The 20032-nt window shown below is 43.7% G+C and overlaps 1 protein-coding gene across 4 annotated transcripts in view; it reads left to right on the top strand.

Moving 5' to 3' along the window:
* The window catches only part of Cep57l1 (centrosomal protein 57-like 1), a 91029-nt gene extending 70997 nt beyond the window's left edge, over window positions 1–20032 (top strand). For 2 of the 4 annotated variants that reach the window (NM_001243075.1, NM_029132.2), the window contains 7 exons: window positions 7757–7873; window positions 9464–9541; window positions 10158–10244; window positions 14934–15011; window positions 15867–15988; window positions 17171–17315; window positions 18965–20032. In NM_001243075.1, the coding sequence (NP_001230004.1) occupies window positions 7757–7873; window positions 9464–9541; window positions 10158–10244; window positions 14934–15011; window positions 15867–15988; window positions 17171–17315; window positions 18965–19177 (840 nt within the window). In that variant the 3' untranslated portion in view covers window positions 19178–20032. The remainder of the gene's footprint in view (window positions 1–7756; window positions 7874–9463; window positions 9542–10157; window positions 10245–14933; window positions 15012–15866; window positions 15989–17170; window positions 17316–18964) is intronic. The other 2 variants (NM_026643.5, NM_001243074.1) reach the window with 1 other exon arrangement.

Below are 20032 nucleotides of genomic sequence, written 5' to 3'. Positions count from 1 at the left end.
AGGACTTGAGTTTGTACCTATCAAATATATTTTTTCATGTTTTGGGCTTAAAATATATCACTCCATGCTTTACTGACTTCAGGACTTTGACTGAGAGGTTTGACATTATTCTGATGTGTTTGCCTTTGTTGCTGGTTCTTTCTTGCTGCTTGTAATATCATTTCTTCTGTAGTTCTGATCTTTTAATTGTGATATATCATAGAAAGACTCTCCTGGAAGTTAAGGAAAAAAATAAGGTCAGTGCTGCACAAAGGGACACATGAAAAAGAACATGAAATTGGGCAATGTGATTCCTTTTTGAAAAAAGGTTCTCATTCTAGAACCAGAACTGGACTAGCAAGTAGCCCCTTTGGCCAACACACGAGAGTTTTATCCCTGCCATGGTGGTGATGGCATCTCATCCCATGGCTGGGAGCTTAACCTCGCAATCTGATGCGATTGGCTAACTGGCAGAAATGAGAAAGAAACATAGGCCTTTGGTGGGCTAACTACCTTTGTAGGGGGAAAAATTCCTTTTTCCCATTGGATGTCCATTTCTTTCCCTAGATGTGAGGAACACTTTGTCATGACTCATTGACTGTACACTTTTCCCATTTCTAGTACAGTATGCCTGACCAAAGCAGGTAAGCAAAGGAGGGGTTTATTTGGGCTCATAGTTTCACAGTGTGGGAGTCTGTCATGGCAGGAGCAGCATGGCAGTGGGACTGTGCGACAGCTGCTTGCCTTGCATCATCATCTTCAGGAAGCAGAGAAACGGGACTAGTGTTCTGTTTCTTTCTCCCTTTTATTCTCTAGGACCCCAGCCAATCAGTGACACCACCTATATCCAGGATAGGCCTTCCCTCCTGATTTAAATGTTTCTGGCAACATCCTCATATAACTGTGTTTCCATGTCCAGTCAGGTTGACAATGAAGACTGACCACCACTGTTGCATTCTTTATCTATCAACTTCATAACCATGCAGATGAGCTTTAAATCAGAGCATTGGACCTCAGTCTCATCTTCATCTCATGATGTGAATTACTTTAAGTCCATCTCTGTAAGTTTCTGTTAACAGTCCAAACACTGTTCCAAAGCCTCTTCTGAGACTCAAGACACAGTCTTCCGAGCGCCTGTAAAATCCAGAAGTTAGTTATATGCTTCCAGCATACAATGATACAGAGCCAACATTTCCCTTATAAAAGAGTGGAGTGGAGTCATGGCAAGGAAAGAGCAGAGCAGAACAAGGCCGGAAGTCAGCAGGGCCAACCGAAAGCCTCATGCTGCATACGTGGCAGCGAGGACTGAGGTAGAACCATGGAAGCTCCAACAGCCTGAGGACATGCCGCTCCGGCTCCTCGCGTGTTGACATCTCCCGGGCAGTGTGAGCGTCATCTGGACTGCTTCTGCAGTATCCTGACAGGGCCTCCTTGTGGGGACTTAGAACCTGTCACTCATTGCCTAGTTCCGTGGCCTTAACACGTGTTAATGACCTTGGGCTCCTCTGTTATTTATGTGAAACCAAGTCTGTGTGGGTGACACTGTGCAGTTCTGTCAGCCCAAGTCTGACCTCGTGGAGCACAATCGCAGTGACCTCTACGTGCGAACACAGTTATTTTTGAGCAATGAACCCTTTTAATGGCTCCCCAGTTCAAACATCCTATATAAAATATATGAACTTACGTTTTCTCAAGTTGGAGCCTCGCATGGCTCTGGTCTGACCCTCATAGCACCTTCCCTTACCAGTGCTGATGTTTGTCCACCCCACCGTGGCTGCAACATGGAATCTTGACTACACTACCCATTTTCATATTTTTCTGGCCAACTTTGTGCTCTCTCTCCAAGTAGTGAGCAGTAACATCTCTCTCTCTCTCTCTCTCTCTCTCTCTCTCTCTCTCTCTCTCTCTCTTGGTTTTCTAAGATAGGGTTTCTCTGTGTAGCCCTGGCTGTCCTGGAACTCACTCTGTAGACACAGTAAGTAGTCACAGTGTAGATGCAGTGTTCCTTTGAAATGGCCCTCCGCTAGCAAATTAATGTTAAAGGATTTAGTGGGGGGGGGGGGTGCACTCAGGTGTGCGAGTGCACATGTGTAGGTTCCCAAATAGGCCAGAAGAGGGCATTGCTCTCCTGGAATTCAAGTTATGAACCACCAGATGTGGGTGCTGGCAATCAAACCCAAGTCCTGCAGGAATAGCCAGAGCTCTTAAGTGCTGAGCCATCTTCAGCCCTAGCCTTTACTTGTGAATTCAATGGCAGCCCTCAGGATATGTGCAGTGTGAGTCCAGCGTCATCACCAGACTGTCATGCAACCGTCTCTAACTCACTTCCTGTTATCTAGACCTGTTCCTCTTTGGAATTCCACGAACTGGGACACCACTGTATTTATCTGTTTTCTCCCTTTCTTGCCTTCTGAACCTCCCCAAAATGGCCGCTAAGCTCTGATTGTAGGATTCACAGCTCCAAACTCTTTCACGTTCTTCCCATAAACTAGTTCCAGACACTAAGAACCTATGTAGTCAGGTGAGCCACTGTAGCACCCCACTTCCCAGGACAGACTGCCCCCCTCAGGTACTTTTCTTGTTGTGACAAAAAAACCACAAAGGCACCTGTTGCACACTTGAGTGTGCAGACCATCATGGTAGGATAAGAAACACTGAATATGAGTTTTTCCCATCAATTATGATAGGAAAACAAGAGTCAACTATTTTTGCCTCTTCCACCTTACAAAACTTTTATATGAATGTTTTAATTACTCCACCATGCACATACCCAGTAAAACCTCTGTTTCCACAGCCCTGCTACACTCTTGGATTAGAGTCCCTCACCCCTCCCTCCTTCACTTCCTGGGCACTGGTTTTGCTCAGACTTGACCGTTGTAACAGACCCCCAGCCCATGGCGAAAAGACACAGTCGCCTCCTGAATTAGAATAAAAACCAAGTGCAGCCCTGTCCATGCTTGTCCTTCTGCCTGGTGAGCAGCACACCTTTGAAGACTCAGTCGGCCTTGTCAGACACTTCAGGGGTGCCATGGCTTCTTTCTTTAGCGGCAGGAATGGGAGACTTTTGGTCACATGGTATCCACAGTCAGGAAGCTCTGCTTCTGTCTCCTTTTGATTCAGTTTGGGACCCTCACCCAGTGGAATAATAAGGGGGTCTCCTCTCCTCTAACCCTCTCTGTAAACATTCTCATAGGCACATCATTTCCATGGCAATCCTCAGTCCAGTCAAGTTGGCAAGGAGGATTAACTATTAGCCTTCTGCCTGAGGGAGTCTTAGATCCAGTCTGTGCTCCACCCCCCAAGCCCCCCCCAGCATCCTTCAGTGTGGCCGTGCTTGCTTGCGTGCTTGCTTTATTGACGACTGTGTATTTCCTCTGCCTGCCCCCCCCCGCCCCCCCGTGTTCTGTATTCTGCTGGGTCATGTGGTGTCTGATGCTAATTGGATTTTTCATTTCTACTGGTTCTCCCCTTTTCCTCCCGAAAATCTCTGTTTTTTTCCTGATTTCCTTACGTTTCCTACCGTATCACCTACTTCCGATTATGGTCTTTCTTTCCTTTTCTGCTTTGTGTTCTTTGAAGTCAGTGCACATTGTCTCTTGTTAACAAGCAGGCCTTGATTCTCTCTTGAGCATTTCATTTACTTAGTCTCATTAATTGATCTTTGGAGGTGTTGAATTCCCCCTTTTATGCTTCTCGTGGCTTGTGTATCTGTTGGTATGGAATGTCTTCTGATTCTGTTGGGAATCTTACTGAGCAGCCTTACTGAGAATCTCGATTCTCAGTCACACGCAGAGAGGGAAAGACAGCACCACCACCAAACAAGAAATAAACACACACGTCAGACTGAGTAATGACACAGGATAGAAAATGGTAAGAAATGACCCGCAGTATGCTAGGATGCTAACAATGGTTTAGGTGGAAATTCACCTAGCAGGTGAGCAGTGGAAGGGCGCAGAGCCCTGCGATCTGAGGGTGCCTGGTCCCCATGCTTTCACCCTGCTCCACAGGGACTGCAGTGACGGGGCATGCAGCTGTGCCGCATTCTGCTGGGAATCAGAGCTCGCTCCTGCTGGCCTGAACTCCTTGGTGTCAGGGTTTAGCAGTAGAAGAGTCCCTTGGTGTCTGAGTTGGTGAAGGAGGGCTGAGGGCCCACACCTGTTCTAACACAAGGTACATAGGTGGCTCCAGAGGTCTGGTACCCCCTGACCTCAAGGTCAGGCCTGCCAGTTGTCCACAGCTGTCTCCAGGCAATGGAGTCTGCTCCCATCCTCAGAAGGCAGAGCTCGATCCACCACATCCTTTCCTGCCAGAGCTCCGCTTTCTGCAGCCTGGACTCCTATCCAGTCCAACCCCTCCTTCACCATGCTCTTCCCCTCACTTCACTGTCACCGTGCTCCTGTCACGGTGCTCCCTCCCTACTGCCAGCCCTGTAGGTATTCTTGTTTTTCAGGTCCCTACAACACCTCAATCTTAAACAGTAGGCTGGTTCCCATGCAGGGTAGGGACCTGCCACAGCCCTCTAAAATGGGAATGACAGAGGACTCCCTCCCCCTGCTTGAGAGCCACTGCTGAAGCCCTGTGCTCCTTGGACGGAAGCCTATGCAGTCCATGTGCTCCCAGGCCCTTGTTTGCACTCCTCCCCTGTCCTGTCACCTCCATTGGGACTTGCTTTCTTTGGAGTAGCCTCTTCTCTGTCATCTGAGTTGTCCCGGGACACTCAGTGCTGTTCTAATCTACCTACCCCAAAAGGCTGCCATTTGTTCTTTTGAACTGTTATCTTTTTGTAGCTGATGTTATCAAAACTCTACTTTTTTACTGCATCTGACAGAGTTTGGTAATGTTTATTTTTATTTCACTCACTTAAAAATACTTTCAGAAGCTGGGCGGTGGTGGCGTGCACCTTTAATCCCAGCACTTGGGAGGCAGAGGCAGGCTTATTGCTGAGTTCGAGGCCAGCCTGGTTTACAAAGTGAGTTCCAGGACAGCCAGGGCTACACAGAGAAACCCTGTCTCGAAAAACAAAAACAACAACAATAAAATACTTTCAGCTCTTACTAGCATCTTCTTCATGCTCATCCATGCCTGTGTGTGTGGTCCTCAGAATTGAGTCCTGGGCATCACACATGCCAGGCAAGTGTTTTACTGGTGAGTTACTCCTGCTTCTCACTCACTTTTATTTGTTTATTTGTTTTGGGACAAAGTCAGAATCTAGTGCCTGGTGGGTTTGAACCCACAGTCCTTCCCTGCTCCGGCTCCCAACTGACTTGTGTTTCTGGCATGAATCACTATGTCCAGCTCTAGTGCTACCTTTTTAAACATTATTGACTCTACTTCCTCCAGACATAGGTAGTATAATTTGTCGCAGTCTGCCATGAATTGGTATTTAAGTATGAAAGACCCTTCCTACTGTACGCCTCCAGTTTGTCCTACTGCTTCCTACTGTGTGCCTCCAGTTTGTACTACAGCTTCCTACTATGTGCCTCCTGTTTATACTACAGCTTCCTACTGTGCGCCTCTAGTTTGTGCTATAGCTTTCCTTTTATTTTTTTCATGTTATAAAACCAACCCATAATTCATTATTGGTTCTTTTACATTGTCAGTTATCCTTTAAGGAAACTTAGAAAGGAAGGGAATAATATACTTATTTACATTTGCTCATCTCCAGTGCTTTCACTTCTTTGCATAGATTGAGTTTCTTTCAGTCTGAAGAAAAATATCGCTGGGAGGTGGTGGCGCACGCCTTTAATCCCAGCCCTTGGGAGGCAGAGGCAGGCGAATTTCTGAGTTCAAGGCCAGCCTGGTCTACAAAGTGAGTTCTGGGACAGCCAGGGCTACACAGAGAAACCCTGTCTCCAAAAAAAAAAAAAAGAAAAATATCATAATGCCAAAAGATCTCATAGCATTTATGTACCCGGAGAACCCTTTATTTCATATATATTTTTGAGTGATGTTTTTGCTAAATATGGAATTTTAGCTGAACTGCAGATTCCAGGCTGGCTAGCCTGTGAGTGTCCACACAGTCTCTTGCTTCTGCTGATAGTCGCACACCACCCTACTTGGCCTCTTTTATGAGTCCAGGATTGAACTCAGGTCATCGGGCTTGAACAGCAAGCACCTTTACCTCTGAGCTATCTCTCTTGTCCTCTGTATTTATTATTATTATTATTATTATTATTATTATTATTATTATTTTGTTTGGGAAGAGTTGTCTACTTTTGTTTGTTTTGAGATAGTCTCTAAAGTGCGGACTAGGCTTAACCTTGCTATATTGCCTAGGTTGGCCTCTGGTTCAGGATGATCCTCCTGCCTCAACCTCTGTGTCCCGTGATCACAGGAGTGTACCACGAGGCCCAACTTTAAATTTTCAGCATGTTAAAGCTTTGGTCTGATTTAGTTGTCTTTAGCTTTCATGTATCCGTGACCATGCTTGCCTCCATTCCTCCCCCTGTGTACGTCTCTGTTTCTCAGGATGCTGGTAAGATTGCCTCTTTTTTAGCAGTTTGATACTTGATATACTGTTTACCAGTCTATGGGTGGGACCTGGGAGAATAGAGCCAATTCAGTGGTTCTCAACCCATGGTCTATGATTACTAGAGTCAAATCTACATTATGATTTGTGAAAGTAGAAAATTACAGTTATGAAGTAGCAACAAAGTTTTGTGGTTGGGGGTTACCAGAACATAAAGGGTTGCAGCAGCTTTAAAACTGCACTAAGTGAAGCCAACTACAGTCTCATGCAAGAGCCAACTCTATTCAGAGCGTCAGATGATTTATACTCCGAGGGTTAAGAAAGGTCACTTGAGTAAAGTTCTCATGAGTTCAGGCTGTGTATATAGTCCCAAGGACAAGCCATGTGTGGCAAAAACCTATCTCCATAGAGGCATATGAAATATAGTTGAATAACAGCAGTAAGCAATATTGAGTCGACTCACTCCTATCTGCTGCACCTGGCAGGAGCACGAAAACAATCCAAGAACAATTCCATGTTTCAAAGAGACTGAGGTCACAAGACTCTTGTCTTGTTTTCTTTGAGTTTTCTCACAAACACTCAGAATTCTCCTCCCATGCTCCATTCCTGGACTGTGTTAATCTGTCTACTTTACATTACATTTGGAACATTTTTAGCCTTGATTGTTTAAGCGGGCATTCTCCCTTACTCCTGTCTCTTCTCTGAGACACCAGGACTGAGCAGTGGTCTCCAAGGCCACTCTTGTACTGCTTGCTTTTCACTTTGTCTTACTTAGTGACTTGCCCATTTAGAGCCATTTTATGTTCATAGGAAAGCACATATGGGTCTCCCTTGCCCCTCGTCAGCTGTCCTCATGCTGTGGTAATAAACAGTCCTGGAAAACAGTGTACATGTGTGTACACAGGTGACTTTCTTCATGTTTTGTTTCCTGGCTGCTCTTCTCTGTTGAGTCAGGGAGCCTGGGGCAGTGAGCAGCTTGGTCACCTGTGAATCACACACCTCGTCTCTGTACTCTAAGTTTGGCTGGAATACTTTCCCTAATACCACTATTGTAGAAAGATGCAAAGAGGGGTTTACTCTGCCAGTGCTAAGTCAGCAACATGTCTGTCACCTCTTACAGTGGCTCCTTAAAAGGATTTGATTTTCTTGTGTTCTGCTTATAAGTATATATATATTGTGTGTGTGTGTACGTGTGTGTACATGCATCTAGCAACTGATTTATATTATATTTTGATTTCTCAGAGGTTATGTTATTCTTATCCATTGACATCACTTGCCAAATTTAGAATTTGCTTTTATCTTCTTCAGGCCCAGCTTCAAAGGGAAAAAGAACAAGATCAGATGAAGCTGCACGCTAAACTTGAAAAGCTCCATGTCCTAGAGAAAGAGTGTCTGAGACTGACGGCGACTCGGCAGACTGCGGAGGTAAGTCTCTGCTTGTCTCTGAATCGACATTGCCAGGAGCAAAGCAAAGCTGGCATTGTGTGTGGACGAGTAGTCAAAGATTAGAGCAGCTCATGTCCAACTTCAGTAATCCAGGTAAATCCTGCCACGGCAAGAGTGAGCTTGCCTTCTGATGTCAAAGGATGAGTTTGGCTTCTGAGATGGTGGAACATTTCCATTCGGCAGGTATCTGACCGACAGGATAGGAGAAGGTAGCCCAACTGCATATGGTTACACACCTATTCTTCATCCCTTTCTCCTCCCCCAAGTCCTTCTTAGTTCACAGAATTGTCTCAGAACCTTTTCCTCTTTGTAGCCCTCTTAAGTGCTCCAGTACCCAGAACTCTCCCTTTGACACTTCTGTTACGGTTCCTATTCTGAACCACACAAACGTAATATGTAGGCGTAAGGTATAGAGTGTGCGTGTGTGTGTGTGTGTGTGTGTGTGTGTAAGGTATACAGTGCATGTGTGTATAGTATGGAGTGTGGGAGGGTATAGAGTGTGTGCATAAGATATACAGAGCATATACATATATACATGATATATATATATATATAAAATGGAGTGTGTGTGTGAGGTATAGAGTGTGTGCCAGGTATACAGTGCATGTGTATATAGTATAGAGTGTGCGTGTGTGAGGTATAGAGTGTGCACGCGTGTGCATCATCCTTTTCACATTGTTTCATTGCCTTGCCATTTTACCTTTTTATGTTTGTTACTCTTTAAAATATTTTAAATGTATTACTGTGTGTGTGAATGATAGGGTGGGAGGCATGTATGCCGAGGTGTATGTGTGGAGGTTAGAAGACACCTTGATGGAATGTCTTCTCTTCTTCTAGTTTTATGTGGCCCCAGGGACCAAACTCAAGTGATCAGATTTGCATGACAGATACTTTACCCACTGGACCACCATTCTAGGCCCTCGTGTTTATTATAATCCTTGTTTGACAGAGTATAGCACTAAGTTCATAAGCAACCAGGGCCATGCCTTCCATTTCTGAGGTCTCTTCCTGTTCCACCCCCATTACATGCACATGGCCAACATTGTCCCCCACCACATGCATATGGCCGACATTGTCCCCCATCACACGCACATGGCCGACATTGTCTCCCATCACATGCAAATGGCTGACATTGTCCCCCATCACATGCACATAGCCAACATTGACCCTCTGTCACACGGCCAGCATTGCTACTGTTTGGTTTTAAGTGGATGTTGAGACACAATATCATCACTGTGGATCTGTTGGTGGCCGTGGCTAAAGCTGTGGGTTTATTCCCTGTGGATCTGGTGGTGGCTGTGGATAAAGCTGTGGGTTTATTCCCTGTGGATCTGGTGGTGGCCGTGGCTAAAGCTGTGGGCTTCTTTGTTTTCACTTTGCTCTCATGTATAGTAGCAAGGGAAGAAGCATAGTTAGAAAGCCGAGAGATGTCTTGGAGTCTTTTGCCATTCCTTTTCTTACTGTCTGCTCTAACTTGCTAGCTCTTAAAAGTCTAGACCCCTAGGACCCTCTTGGAAAGGGAATGAAGGATATTTGGCTCTGGTTTTCATAACGTTCCTTCTCTTGCAGGACAAGATTAAATGTCTAGAAGAAAAACTGAAGGAGGAGGAGCATCAGCGCAGGCTGTTTCAAGACAGAGCCTGTGAGGTCAGCAGCATCCTTTATCCCTACAGAGACTGCATGATCTAAACCCTAGTCTACACGCAGTTTTATTGTTCTGCATTGTTTCTACTGTCTCTGTGTTTGCCCTGGTAACAAAACTCTGGCTTAGCCAGTGCCTCCATAGACTTGACTACCTTGCCAAAGGACCTTGCACATAGGCATCCCTCAGTTGACAGCACTGACACCTAGCATACTTTAGTTTCAGTTTGAGATACATACATGACCAAGTGAAAAACTGGGGTATTCTTCTTCAAATGATTTCTGAGTTTTGAGCTTTATTGTTATTAAAGGGTTTTTTGTTTAGTTTTGTTTTCTTTCCCTTCTCTTTCTTCTTTTTTCTTTTTCTTTTTTTTTTTTTTTTTTTTTTTTTTTTTTTTTTTTTTTGAGACAGGGTTTCTCTGTGTAGTCCTGGCTGTCCTGGAACTCAGGTCTGAACTCCTGGGCTCATGCAATCCTGCTTTGGCCCTATCTGAGGAACTGCAACTAAGCAATGCTTTGCACAGAAAGTACCTGATCCTTAAAAGCTGAGAGCTCATTTTTCATTATATGTAAAGAAGTTTGCTACAGGTTAGGCTTGCCAATTGTCTCTTTAATTTTGTAGCTTCAAACTGGATTTGAAATCAGCAAAATTTTAATGTCCACAGTTTCGAATTCAAAGCATTGTAAGGAAAAGAAGAAACAGCCAAAGGTATATTATATACAACTTATCCCAGATAATACTTCCTAACTTTCTCATATATATTTATTCACCCTTTATTTTTATTTAAATATATATGCCTCTGTAGTGCCTGCATTTTTTGTTTCTTTCAGAACGGTTTAGAAGACATTATCATAAATGACATTGTTTTAGTTACTATTATACTACTGTGAAGGGATCATGACCAAGGCAAAGAATTTAAATTGAATTTAAAGCAAAGACTTTATTTAGGGGCTTGCTTACAGTTTCAGAGTTTTAAGCCATTATCATCACGGTGGAGAGTAAACAGCAATGCTAGAGCAGCAGCCAAGGGCATTACATCTGATCCACAGGCAACAGGCAGAAAGAGAGACACTGGGCCTGGTGTGAGCTTCTGAGCTCCCCAGTGACACACCCACTCCAACAAGGCCACGCCTCCTGATCCTTCTCAAGCAGTTCCATTCTCTGATGACCAGGCTTTCAAATATGAGAACATGGGGCCATTCTCATTCAAACCACCAGAGGCATGCAGCAGGAATGCCAGGAAATAAGTCAAATGACGGTGATTTTCAGTGTGAGGATAGGAAGTTCCACACAATATGGACTAAAGAAAAGTAATATCAGGAGTGTACTAGACTTAGCTCTCCATTTGGTTGCCGGCCAGAGCCGAGGCTGTGGTGGGTGGGCAGTATTCCTCTGTGTCAGGAAGAGCCTGTGGTGGGCATCGTCAGTCAGGAAGCAGTCCAGTTCTTTTTTAAATTTTCAACTCTTAGCAAAATGTATTAGTGACATTGTTTAAAACGTGTTGTATGATGGCACAAACCTTTAATCCTAGCACTAGAGAGGCATAGACAAGCAGAAATCAGTGAGTTTAAAACCAACCTGGTCTACATAGAGAAATCTAAGATAGTCTGGGCTACATAGTAAGGCTCTGTATATTAAAAAAAAAATTAAAAATTTAAAAATCCTAAATGTAGCTTTATATAATTTCATATACAGCAAAAACAAATATTTCAAATTTTATATATTAATATTTTAGATAGTGTTACACACTACTAACACAGGTTGGCTTCATACTTGCCATGTAGCCTGGGGTGACCTTTTAATTCAGTTCTGCCTGAGCCTCCTGAGTGGCTGGGACTATAGCCATATACTACTACACCTGGGTACGTGGCTGTATTTATTTCTACATTTAGTATGTGTGTGTGTGTCTGTGTGTGTGTCTGTGTGTATATGTGTATGTGTGTGTGCATATACATGTGTATACTTATACACACGTGTGCCATCATGGCATGTGTATGGATGTCAGAGGACAGTTTGCAGGGGTTTTTCTACCTGGTGGCTTACAGAGTTTGAATTCAGATTAGGGCTGTTCCACTTTGAACCGTTTCACTGGACCCTTAACAAATCTTTAGAAGAACTGTGTGACTGTACTTGGCGTAGAGGAGACATCTCAGTGGTAATTAATGTGTTTGCTGAGCAAGCATGAGGGATCCAACCCAGGTCCCACTTAAATGCCTTGTGGGCATGGTGCCCTCCTTGTAACTCGAAGTTTGAAAGTAAAAGCAAGGGATTTTCCTGTAGAATTTAATATCTAATAAACAAGTCCCAGCAAATGGGTTCGCTCCCCACTTCGCCTCAGTGCTTTATGTTCCCAAATGAGTGACACACCTGCAGCCTTCGTAGTTGATAGGCCTTACACAGCTCACACACCCGCAGCCTTTGTAGTTGATGTGCCTTACACAGCTCACACACCCGCAGCCTTTGTAGTTGATATGCCTTACATAGCTCAGTGGCAGGGCCACTGCCTAACTTCCACGTGGTTAACCCACCTCCCACCAGTAGGCCCAAGTTATTACTCAGTAAACTCCGTATTTTGTCTTGGCTGCTCTCTGTGACCTGCCTTGTCCCAGCAGGAGCTCAGAACTCAGGTTGGAGAGAACCACGCCACTGACTCTGCTGAGAGCCCAGTTCTCCCTGCCTCTTAATCTTAAAGGCATGTGTATTCCACCCGGGAGTCTCCAATTAATTTTTAAAAATGAGTTTTTGCCAAACATTGGACGCCATCTGTTGAATTAAATATTTAGTAAATAAAGGAGATCCACGATGGCAGGAGAGGTGGAGGAGAGGAGAGACGCCATGCCTGAGAAGAGGGCAGGGCAGAGAGGTATGGCCCCCATGGGAAGGAGCTGGGAGAGCGAGGCCAGCTGGTGAGCCCTCTGAGTCCCTAGCAGCCAAGCTAGAGCACAGAATTAGTAACTTGGGATTAACCACGTGGAGGGTAGGCGTGGCCCAGCTATTCGGCTGTGTAAGGCATATCAAAATATAAAGACCGTGTTTTATTCAGGAACTCAAACTATTGGAGTGAGGAGGGAACCTGCCGAAGGGTTTATTTATTAAATATTTAATTCACCATTTTCCCCATTAAGGTGGCTAAGGAAATTAGCCATCACAATGAGCTCTGGGTTTGGTTGAAGGACCTTGCCTTCAACAAAGCAGAAAGGCAGCCTAGGACAATAACCATTACCAACCTTGGACTTCTACATTTTTGCACATACGTGTACACATACATGTACACATCTACTCACAGACCTGTGCCCACAAACATACAAACATAGATATATGCCACAACACAAAAAATGGAAAAGAAAAAATAATTTTATAATTATGATAATGAAAAACACTTATTTTGCCTTTGCCTTTTTGCTTTTTGTTTTTGTTTTGGTTTTTGGTTTTTTGAGACAGGGTTTCTCTGTGTAGCCCTGGCTGTCCTGGAACTTGCTCTGTAGACCAGGCTGGCTTTGAACTCAGAAATCTGCCTGCCTCTGCCTCCCAAGTGCTAGGATTATAGGTGTGTGCCACCACTGCCCTGCTTGCCTATTTTCTTAATCTGTTTTTAATGTCTCGTCTGAGTAAAGGGATTTGAACTGAAAATCCAAATAGAAAACACTATAAGTAATTTACAAATAGAACAATGACTTCTATTAAATCTTTTATTAGTGTCATCTTTTATCTGATAAGAAGATAGTTTATCTTCATATTTATTGTACAAACTATGAGAATATAAAAGGAATATCAGAAAGAAAATGTAAGTTCTGAACGTGGAGAGAGCAATTAACATCAAAGTCACTTTGTAAAAGTAGTAATCCCAGTGCCAAGTTCATACGGGATGCAAATACTGATGTTCCCTTTAAAGGTAAAAGCATCCCTGACATCACTGGATCTGGGGACAGAGTTCAGAGGGACCCATATGTCTCTAATTCTGTGTCCCCATGTCGCCAGTTGAATATTCAGTGTAGTTCTTAAATCAGTGCCTCTAAGTGTTAGAGACAGCTAAGCCAACATGCTGGCATGTGCTTACGCTTCCAGCTTACAGGCCAGGAGTTAAGGACAAGAGAGCACGCGCTGAGCCTTATGGCACCACATAGACAGAAGAGCATCTGGAGAGTGCCGAGAGTCCCCACGCTTCAGTCAGTCCCAGCATGCAGGAGGCCGAGGCAGGGAGAGCTAAGGTCAGGCCATCCTGGGCTAATAAGACATTGTCTCAAAAATAAAAATAGAATAAAAAGTAAGAATATAAAAGCTAACTTTTAAAGCCAGCTGTAGTGATGCACAGCTAGAAGTATACTTAGGAGGCTAAGACAAGAGTGTTTAAGACCAGCCTGAACTGCATAGCAAGTTCCTGGCCAGCCTGGGAAACAGTGAGATGCCTATCTAGAAGTGGGTTGGGGGTGTGGTGAATTTGAACTTTTCTACTCTGTAAGGAGTTGGCACTCATAGAAAGCTTCTAGGAACAGAAAAGACAAGGAGGTGTGATTCTAATGGTAACTGAGAAATGTAGGAGAGTTACATAGATGTATCACATGTGTAGATTTATGTACCCATCCCAACAATCAAGATACAGAACTGTTCACCTACTCTGAGGCTCCTTCACACAGTTCCTTAATAGGCACGGACCCCTTCCCCAGGCCCCAGCCACTGTCAGTCTGCCCACCTTCTCTGTAGTCTAATCGGGCCTGTGGCCTGCTTCTGCGGTCTGAGCAGTGAGGAGGCTGAGGCAGTGGAAATCACCGGGAGTTGAGACCAGCTGTGCTGTGCAGTGAGACTGTATCCCACAGAGGGGTTGCCTTTTTCCCTTGAGTTCCGTCTGAGTTGTTGTATGTTCACTTTCCGTCTTCACACACATCCATGTTAAGGGTCTATCACAGTTTAACTCGTCACCTGCCTAAGGATATTTGGTTGTTGCCACTTTTCAGTTATTACAAATAAAGCTGTTGTGTGCACATGTTGGTGTGTGTGTGTGTGTGTGTGTGTGTGTGTGTGTACATTAGTTTTTATTTTTCTAGGATAATTCTTCAAGAGTGCAATTGTCAGGTCATAGGGTAAATACATGTTTACTTTATTAGAAATTGCCAATATTTGATGTCATCACTTTAAGAAAAAGTTTCCGTTATACTAGGCATGTGGTAATTTTCCTTTTGTATTATTAACTTTATTGTGTTATACTGATTTGAGTTTCCCTAATAACAAGATTGTTGACCAGAGAATGTCTGTGTGTCTGCCATTCTTCTTCCCTGATTGAATGTTTGTTTAATCATGTCTGCTGTCTTCCATTCAAACTGCACTAATACTTGCTGTTCAGTTTGAGTATACATTTATTTTAAAATAGCACTTTACTTCCTTTTCCTTGCCAATCTTTAGAAAACTAACTGCTTAAAACGAGAGCCGCCTCAGCAAAGGGACCACAAGTTTAGAACACCAACTTTTGAGAGAAAGAAGGTGAGGATAAAAATGAAGGCAGTTGTTGAGAAACTCTGTTTGCAGCTGCTGTTTATATACTGTCCTCGTTAGCTTTCCTGTGTAATGATCACCGTGGCCAGATCATCAGGAGGAGGGAAGGGTTTGTCTCAGTTGACAGTCCTCCATGAAGGGGAGCTGGGACAGGAACCTGGAGGCAGGAAAGGGAACAGAGACCATGGAAGAACAGTTCCTACTGGCTTGCTCTCCATGGCTTGCTCTCCATGCCTTCCTCTCCATGGCTTCCTCTCCATGGCTTCCTCTCCGTGGCTTGCTCAGTGCACCACCTTCCCTCTGTGAACTGGATCCTTCCACATCAATCATCAATCAAGAAAATGTTCCACAGACTTGCCTGTAGGCCGCTGGGATGGGGGCATTTTCTCAGTTGGGGTTCCCTCTTCCCAGCCTGAGCTTGTGTCAAGTTGACAAAAATCTAAGCAGCGCGCACACTATCAAATACTGTTTTAGTCACAACTATTTCTTCTCCCTTTAAGTTGGTCAGTCCAGGCTGTTTTGCTTATACATGCTTGTAAAACCTTCTGCAGCAGAAGATGGCCTAGTCGGCCATCACTGGGAAGAGAGGCCCCTTGGTATTGCAAACATTATATGCCCCAGTACAGGGGAACGCCAGGGCCAAGAAGCAGGAGTGGGTGGGTAGGGGAGCAGGATGGAGAGAGGGTATAGGGAACATTCGGGATAGCATTTGAAATGTATATAAAGAAAATATCTAATTAAAAAAAAAAGAAATAAATAAACCTTGTGCAGCTAGTGTATCCCTGTGGGCTATGTGACCTTCAGAAACCTGTTCCTGTCACTGAAGCACAGTATCCCTCTAAGCCTTTCAGAACAACTTCCCAGGCTAGAGCTAACCCTCAGAGCTCAGGAGAGCCCGTTTCCATTTGTGACAGTTTGTCTGAACTCTTGATGACAATGGAAGAGGAGCTGGACCAAATGAATATGTGAGTGTTCATTCTTTATTAAAATAAAACTGTGTGTGCACGTGGGTATGTGCTCATGGTGCCGGTGCTCCCAGCGCAGCAGAGCGGCTGGGCTCCCTGAGGCTGGGGTCACAGAGGTTTGTAGGTGACTCTGGTCCTCTGCAAGAGCAGGGCACCTTCTCAACTCTTCAGCAGTCTTTGTGGCTCCCACCTATAAATCTGATTGGCTATTTAGACTTACTTTGTATCTATCCATAAACTTATTATTACTATTTCTCATTGTATTTACTATAGTATTTAACTGTTTAACTGTGTCTAAGAACTAATTTTTGATAGTCCAGAGATCTAGACTGATAGGCAAATATTATGAATCAAGTGGATATATCGAGTCTGAAGACTTTAGATTAGAACGGAGATGAGCTTTGAGAAGGAAAATACAGTTTTTATTTAAAATCTTTTAGTTACATGGGTGGTTTCATTAGGCAGGTTAGAATATCATTCCTTATTTTAGGTTTGTCCTGATGTGTATGACAAGTCCCTCAGTAAGGACTATCTGCATAGGAGTCATTGTATTGAGCCTGATGCCTAACCACATTTCAACAAACGTAGCAGAGCTTCGTGCTTTAAGTGGCAGGCTCACTGAACTCATAAAGAGTTGCTGCACACGTAAGGGTTCTCGCAACAGTATTTCCAATCGCAGACTTGGAGCTGAAGAGCCATGTGTTGCCCTAGCTAAGCACTGTAGAAGTGTTCGCTCTGCTTTGCTGAGAGAGAGCACCAAGAATTTACATTGTTTTTAGGTTATTGAGCAGCTAGACACTATGATAGTTCTAAATGTATCAAATCTCAAAGGATAAAAGCTTGGCTACGTTTACCATATCATGATTGACTTATATATCCTAATGTTAGACAACTATTTTTGAAGATTAATATTTTGCTCCTAACTAACACTCATAATCAAACAAGACAGTTAGTTGTGACAAAGAGAGAACAGTATTTCTACAACAGTGCTTGCTGTTTGCTCTGTTTTTAATCATGCAAGTATAATCTATGTGTCCTGCCAGACACTACTGCTTCTGTGGTTTTTATTTATGATGTTATTATTTATTTCTATTACTAAGTATTGCGCTGAGAACCTGCCAGGCACAGATGTCCTCTCTGAGTGAGTTACACCCCGGCCTTGTTGCTTGCTCTTCTCTGTAGGGAGCACAGAGAGCTCCTGAGACAGATGATGCAGCCTGGGAACCACTCGGTCTCTGAGGACATAGAGCAGGAGCTGGAGCAGTTAGCCAAGAAGATGGAAAGCAAAGGTGACCAGATCTCCAAGCTCAAGAAGCATCAAGACAGTGTAAGAAGGACACTCCCCGTTACCAAACAAACCAACAAATAATCACCAGACACATCCAGTGTCACATATCTGTATGGCCTTCCAACTGGAAGTATGGAGACATGGTGTACTAAAAGATACACAGCAATCACTTGAGTGTCTTACAGAGAGCCACCACTGTGTGTAATGACAGCCCTTCTACAGAGGTTCTCAAGAGATGAGAGAGAACAAAAGAGTTCCTGTGGAATCAGGCCGTGGGGAAACTGTAGCGTAGGCTATTGCTTCAGCACCCTTCCAGTTACCTTTCCAGCATTCTCTGCTCTGGTCCCCCACCCCAGCCCTCCTCACTCTACCCCACCCCACCCCTCCCCACCCCACCCCTACGGTTCTAATGATGTCCTTTGTGCCACACGGAAACCTGGTACATAATCCTGAAACCATTCCCTCCTGCCTCCTGAAACAAGCTGGGCTGTGTTGTTTTCCCTGGGATCCTGTACCTAGCCACCTATACTCAGTAGAACTCAGGTTGGAGGAGGATGCCATACTTGTCTTTTAGTAACTAAGAACAGCATGACCTTAATATGCTGACAGAAGAATCCTGAGCATAATCGTTCTCTCTGAGACAACTCCATCCATAGTTGCTGAAGCAGAATGGGGTCTTTCTAGGAAACCTCACATCACATCACATACTTCTTACAGCTCTCTGCCTAGGGAGTTCAGCATTCCAATAAGCTGCAGGAATATCAACCTGCCATGTGCAGACTTCTATAAGACAGTGATTTGTAAAAACCAGTAATATCCAAAGGATATTACTGTATTTATCATGCTATGGTCAGAATAGAAAAATATTTTCATTTTACTGGCTTTTAAAACTATAGCAAGTAAAAAAAAAATATGATTGTGTTTTGGTAAAGATTGAACAAGTTTTGCTTTTGGAACCACATAGAAGAAACTTAAACACATACATTTTATAATTTGAAAGTTATGAATTTGTTACTTAATAACTGCTGCAGAAGCTGGGTGATGGTGGTGCATACCTTTAATCTGAGCACTCAGGAGATAGGTGGGCAGATTATCTGTGAGTTCAAGGCCAGCCAAGTCTACAGAGCAAGTTTCAGGACAGCCAGGGCTACACAGAGAAACCCTGTCTCAAAAAACAAAAACAAACAACAAAAATAAATACCTCTTTATTATGATAAACAATTTAATCTTTAATTAAAAAGTACCTTCTAGGCAAATAAATGCTTGTACCTAGCACCAATTCTTTCCTTTGCTATTAATATCACCTAAAAAAAAAAAATCTCCTTTTCCTGGTGCTCTAGTCTCCACCAGAAACTTTTGTTCAACCTCTGCTGCACACTCATCCTCCCTCTATGACTTCTGACATGCACACATTCTTGTCTTCAGAGTTATCCGTGTGTGTGTGTGTGTGTGTGTGTGTGTGTGTGTGTGTGTGTGTGTGTGGTGTATATGCTGTGTGTGTGCTTCCTCTCTAACTGGAAGAATTGGCTTGCGGAAGGCAAGGCTACCTGACCAGCAGTATCAGCGAGTGACTCACCGAATTGAACCTTTGAATTAATTGTAATCTTTAAGCCAACAATCTAGTCCTCTATTTTAGGGTATCCTTACATTAATTTTTACCTAAAATGTTAGATTTCTTTTCTCTTCAGGTCCGTAAACTGCAGGAAAAAATTGAGAACTCAAGGATAAATGAATCTTCAGGTATCCATGGCAACCCTAAAGGATCTAAGAACTTAAAAACCAGCCCCCGGAAATGTGTGAGTGAAACCAGCTCTTTTCAGAGAGACAGAGGCTTTCAACCAGTGCAGGTCCACAGCCTGCAGTCGAAGCTGAGGCGCGATGACATCAAGTGGGAGCAGTGACCAAGGCAAACTGTCTGTCATCTAAATGAACCTCACCAGTGAGACCGCACGCCGTCTCCGTGGTTTTTATTTCATATGCTCTTAAGGAACCCTTGAATTATGTTTCTGACTGCTATAAAGTGTGAAGTCGTACATTTTCAGAATAATGGCTAATGACCTACCAGGGTTCCTGGCATCTAAATGACTGCTTTTCATTGTTGTTAACCAAAGGCCTTGACCTCATGAAGCTCTTTAGAAGCATCTGTTTTGCAGCTCCCATAAGGTAAATCCAAGAAGCTGTACTGAATGGATGGATGCTCACTGAAATCAAGGGAGTCTGACCTGTGGGTACTATTCCACAGTTTGATTTTTGCAGGCTGTCTGTCACCTGTAGATCCACACGGAATGAGCAGAATTCCAGACGTTTGTTTGGTGTCCCTGGAACTGCCACCTTCCCTTGTCTCAGCGGTGCTCATGCTTGCTCTGTTTGGAAAGGGAGGGCACAGTAATTGTGCAGTTTTGTGAAAATGACCTTAACTCAGCTCTGCTATGACAGCCACTAAATGAGATGCATAACTGATTAACCTTTGAAGACAGTTCTAATTCGTCTTCCTTCCTCTGCTACGCCCTGTCTCCTTTTAAACTCCAACAATTGATTTTATCTTATATGTTATATGTGATTTACATCCATATATGACAATGTAATAGATGTCTAGGACCCAAAAAGGTAATAGGATTCTATAAGACCACAGGAAAACATGAATTAGGTAAATGTGGTATCATCTTTTATACTTTAAAATTAGTGATGTCACAATGGATTTCTCTGTTGTATACACATGTTACATAATAAATTTATACTTTTTGCCTTTCTAAAAG

Source organism: Mus musculus, chromosome 10, assembly GCF_000001635.26.
Source record: "Mus musculus strain C57BL/6J chromosome 10, GRCm38.p6 C57BL/6J".
In the NCBI taxonomy this organism is placed as follows: Eukaryota; Metazoa; Chordata; class Mammalia; order Rodentia; family Muridae; genus Mus; species Mus musculus.
Note: the sequence above shows the minus strand (reverse complement) of the source record. Positions and strands in the feature narration are given on the sequence as shown.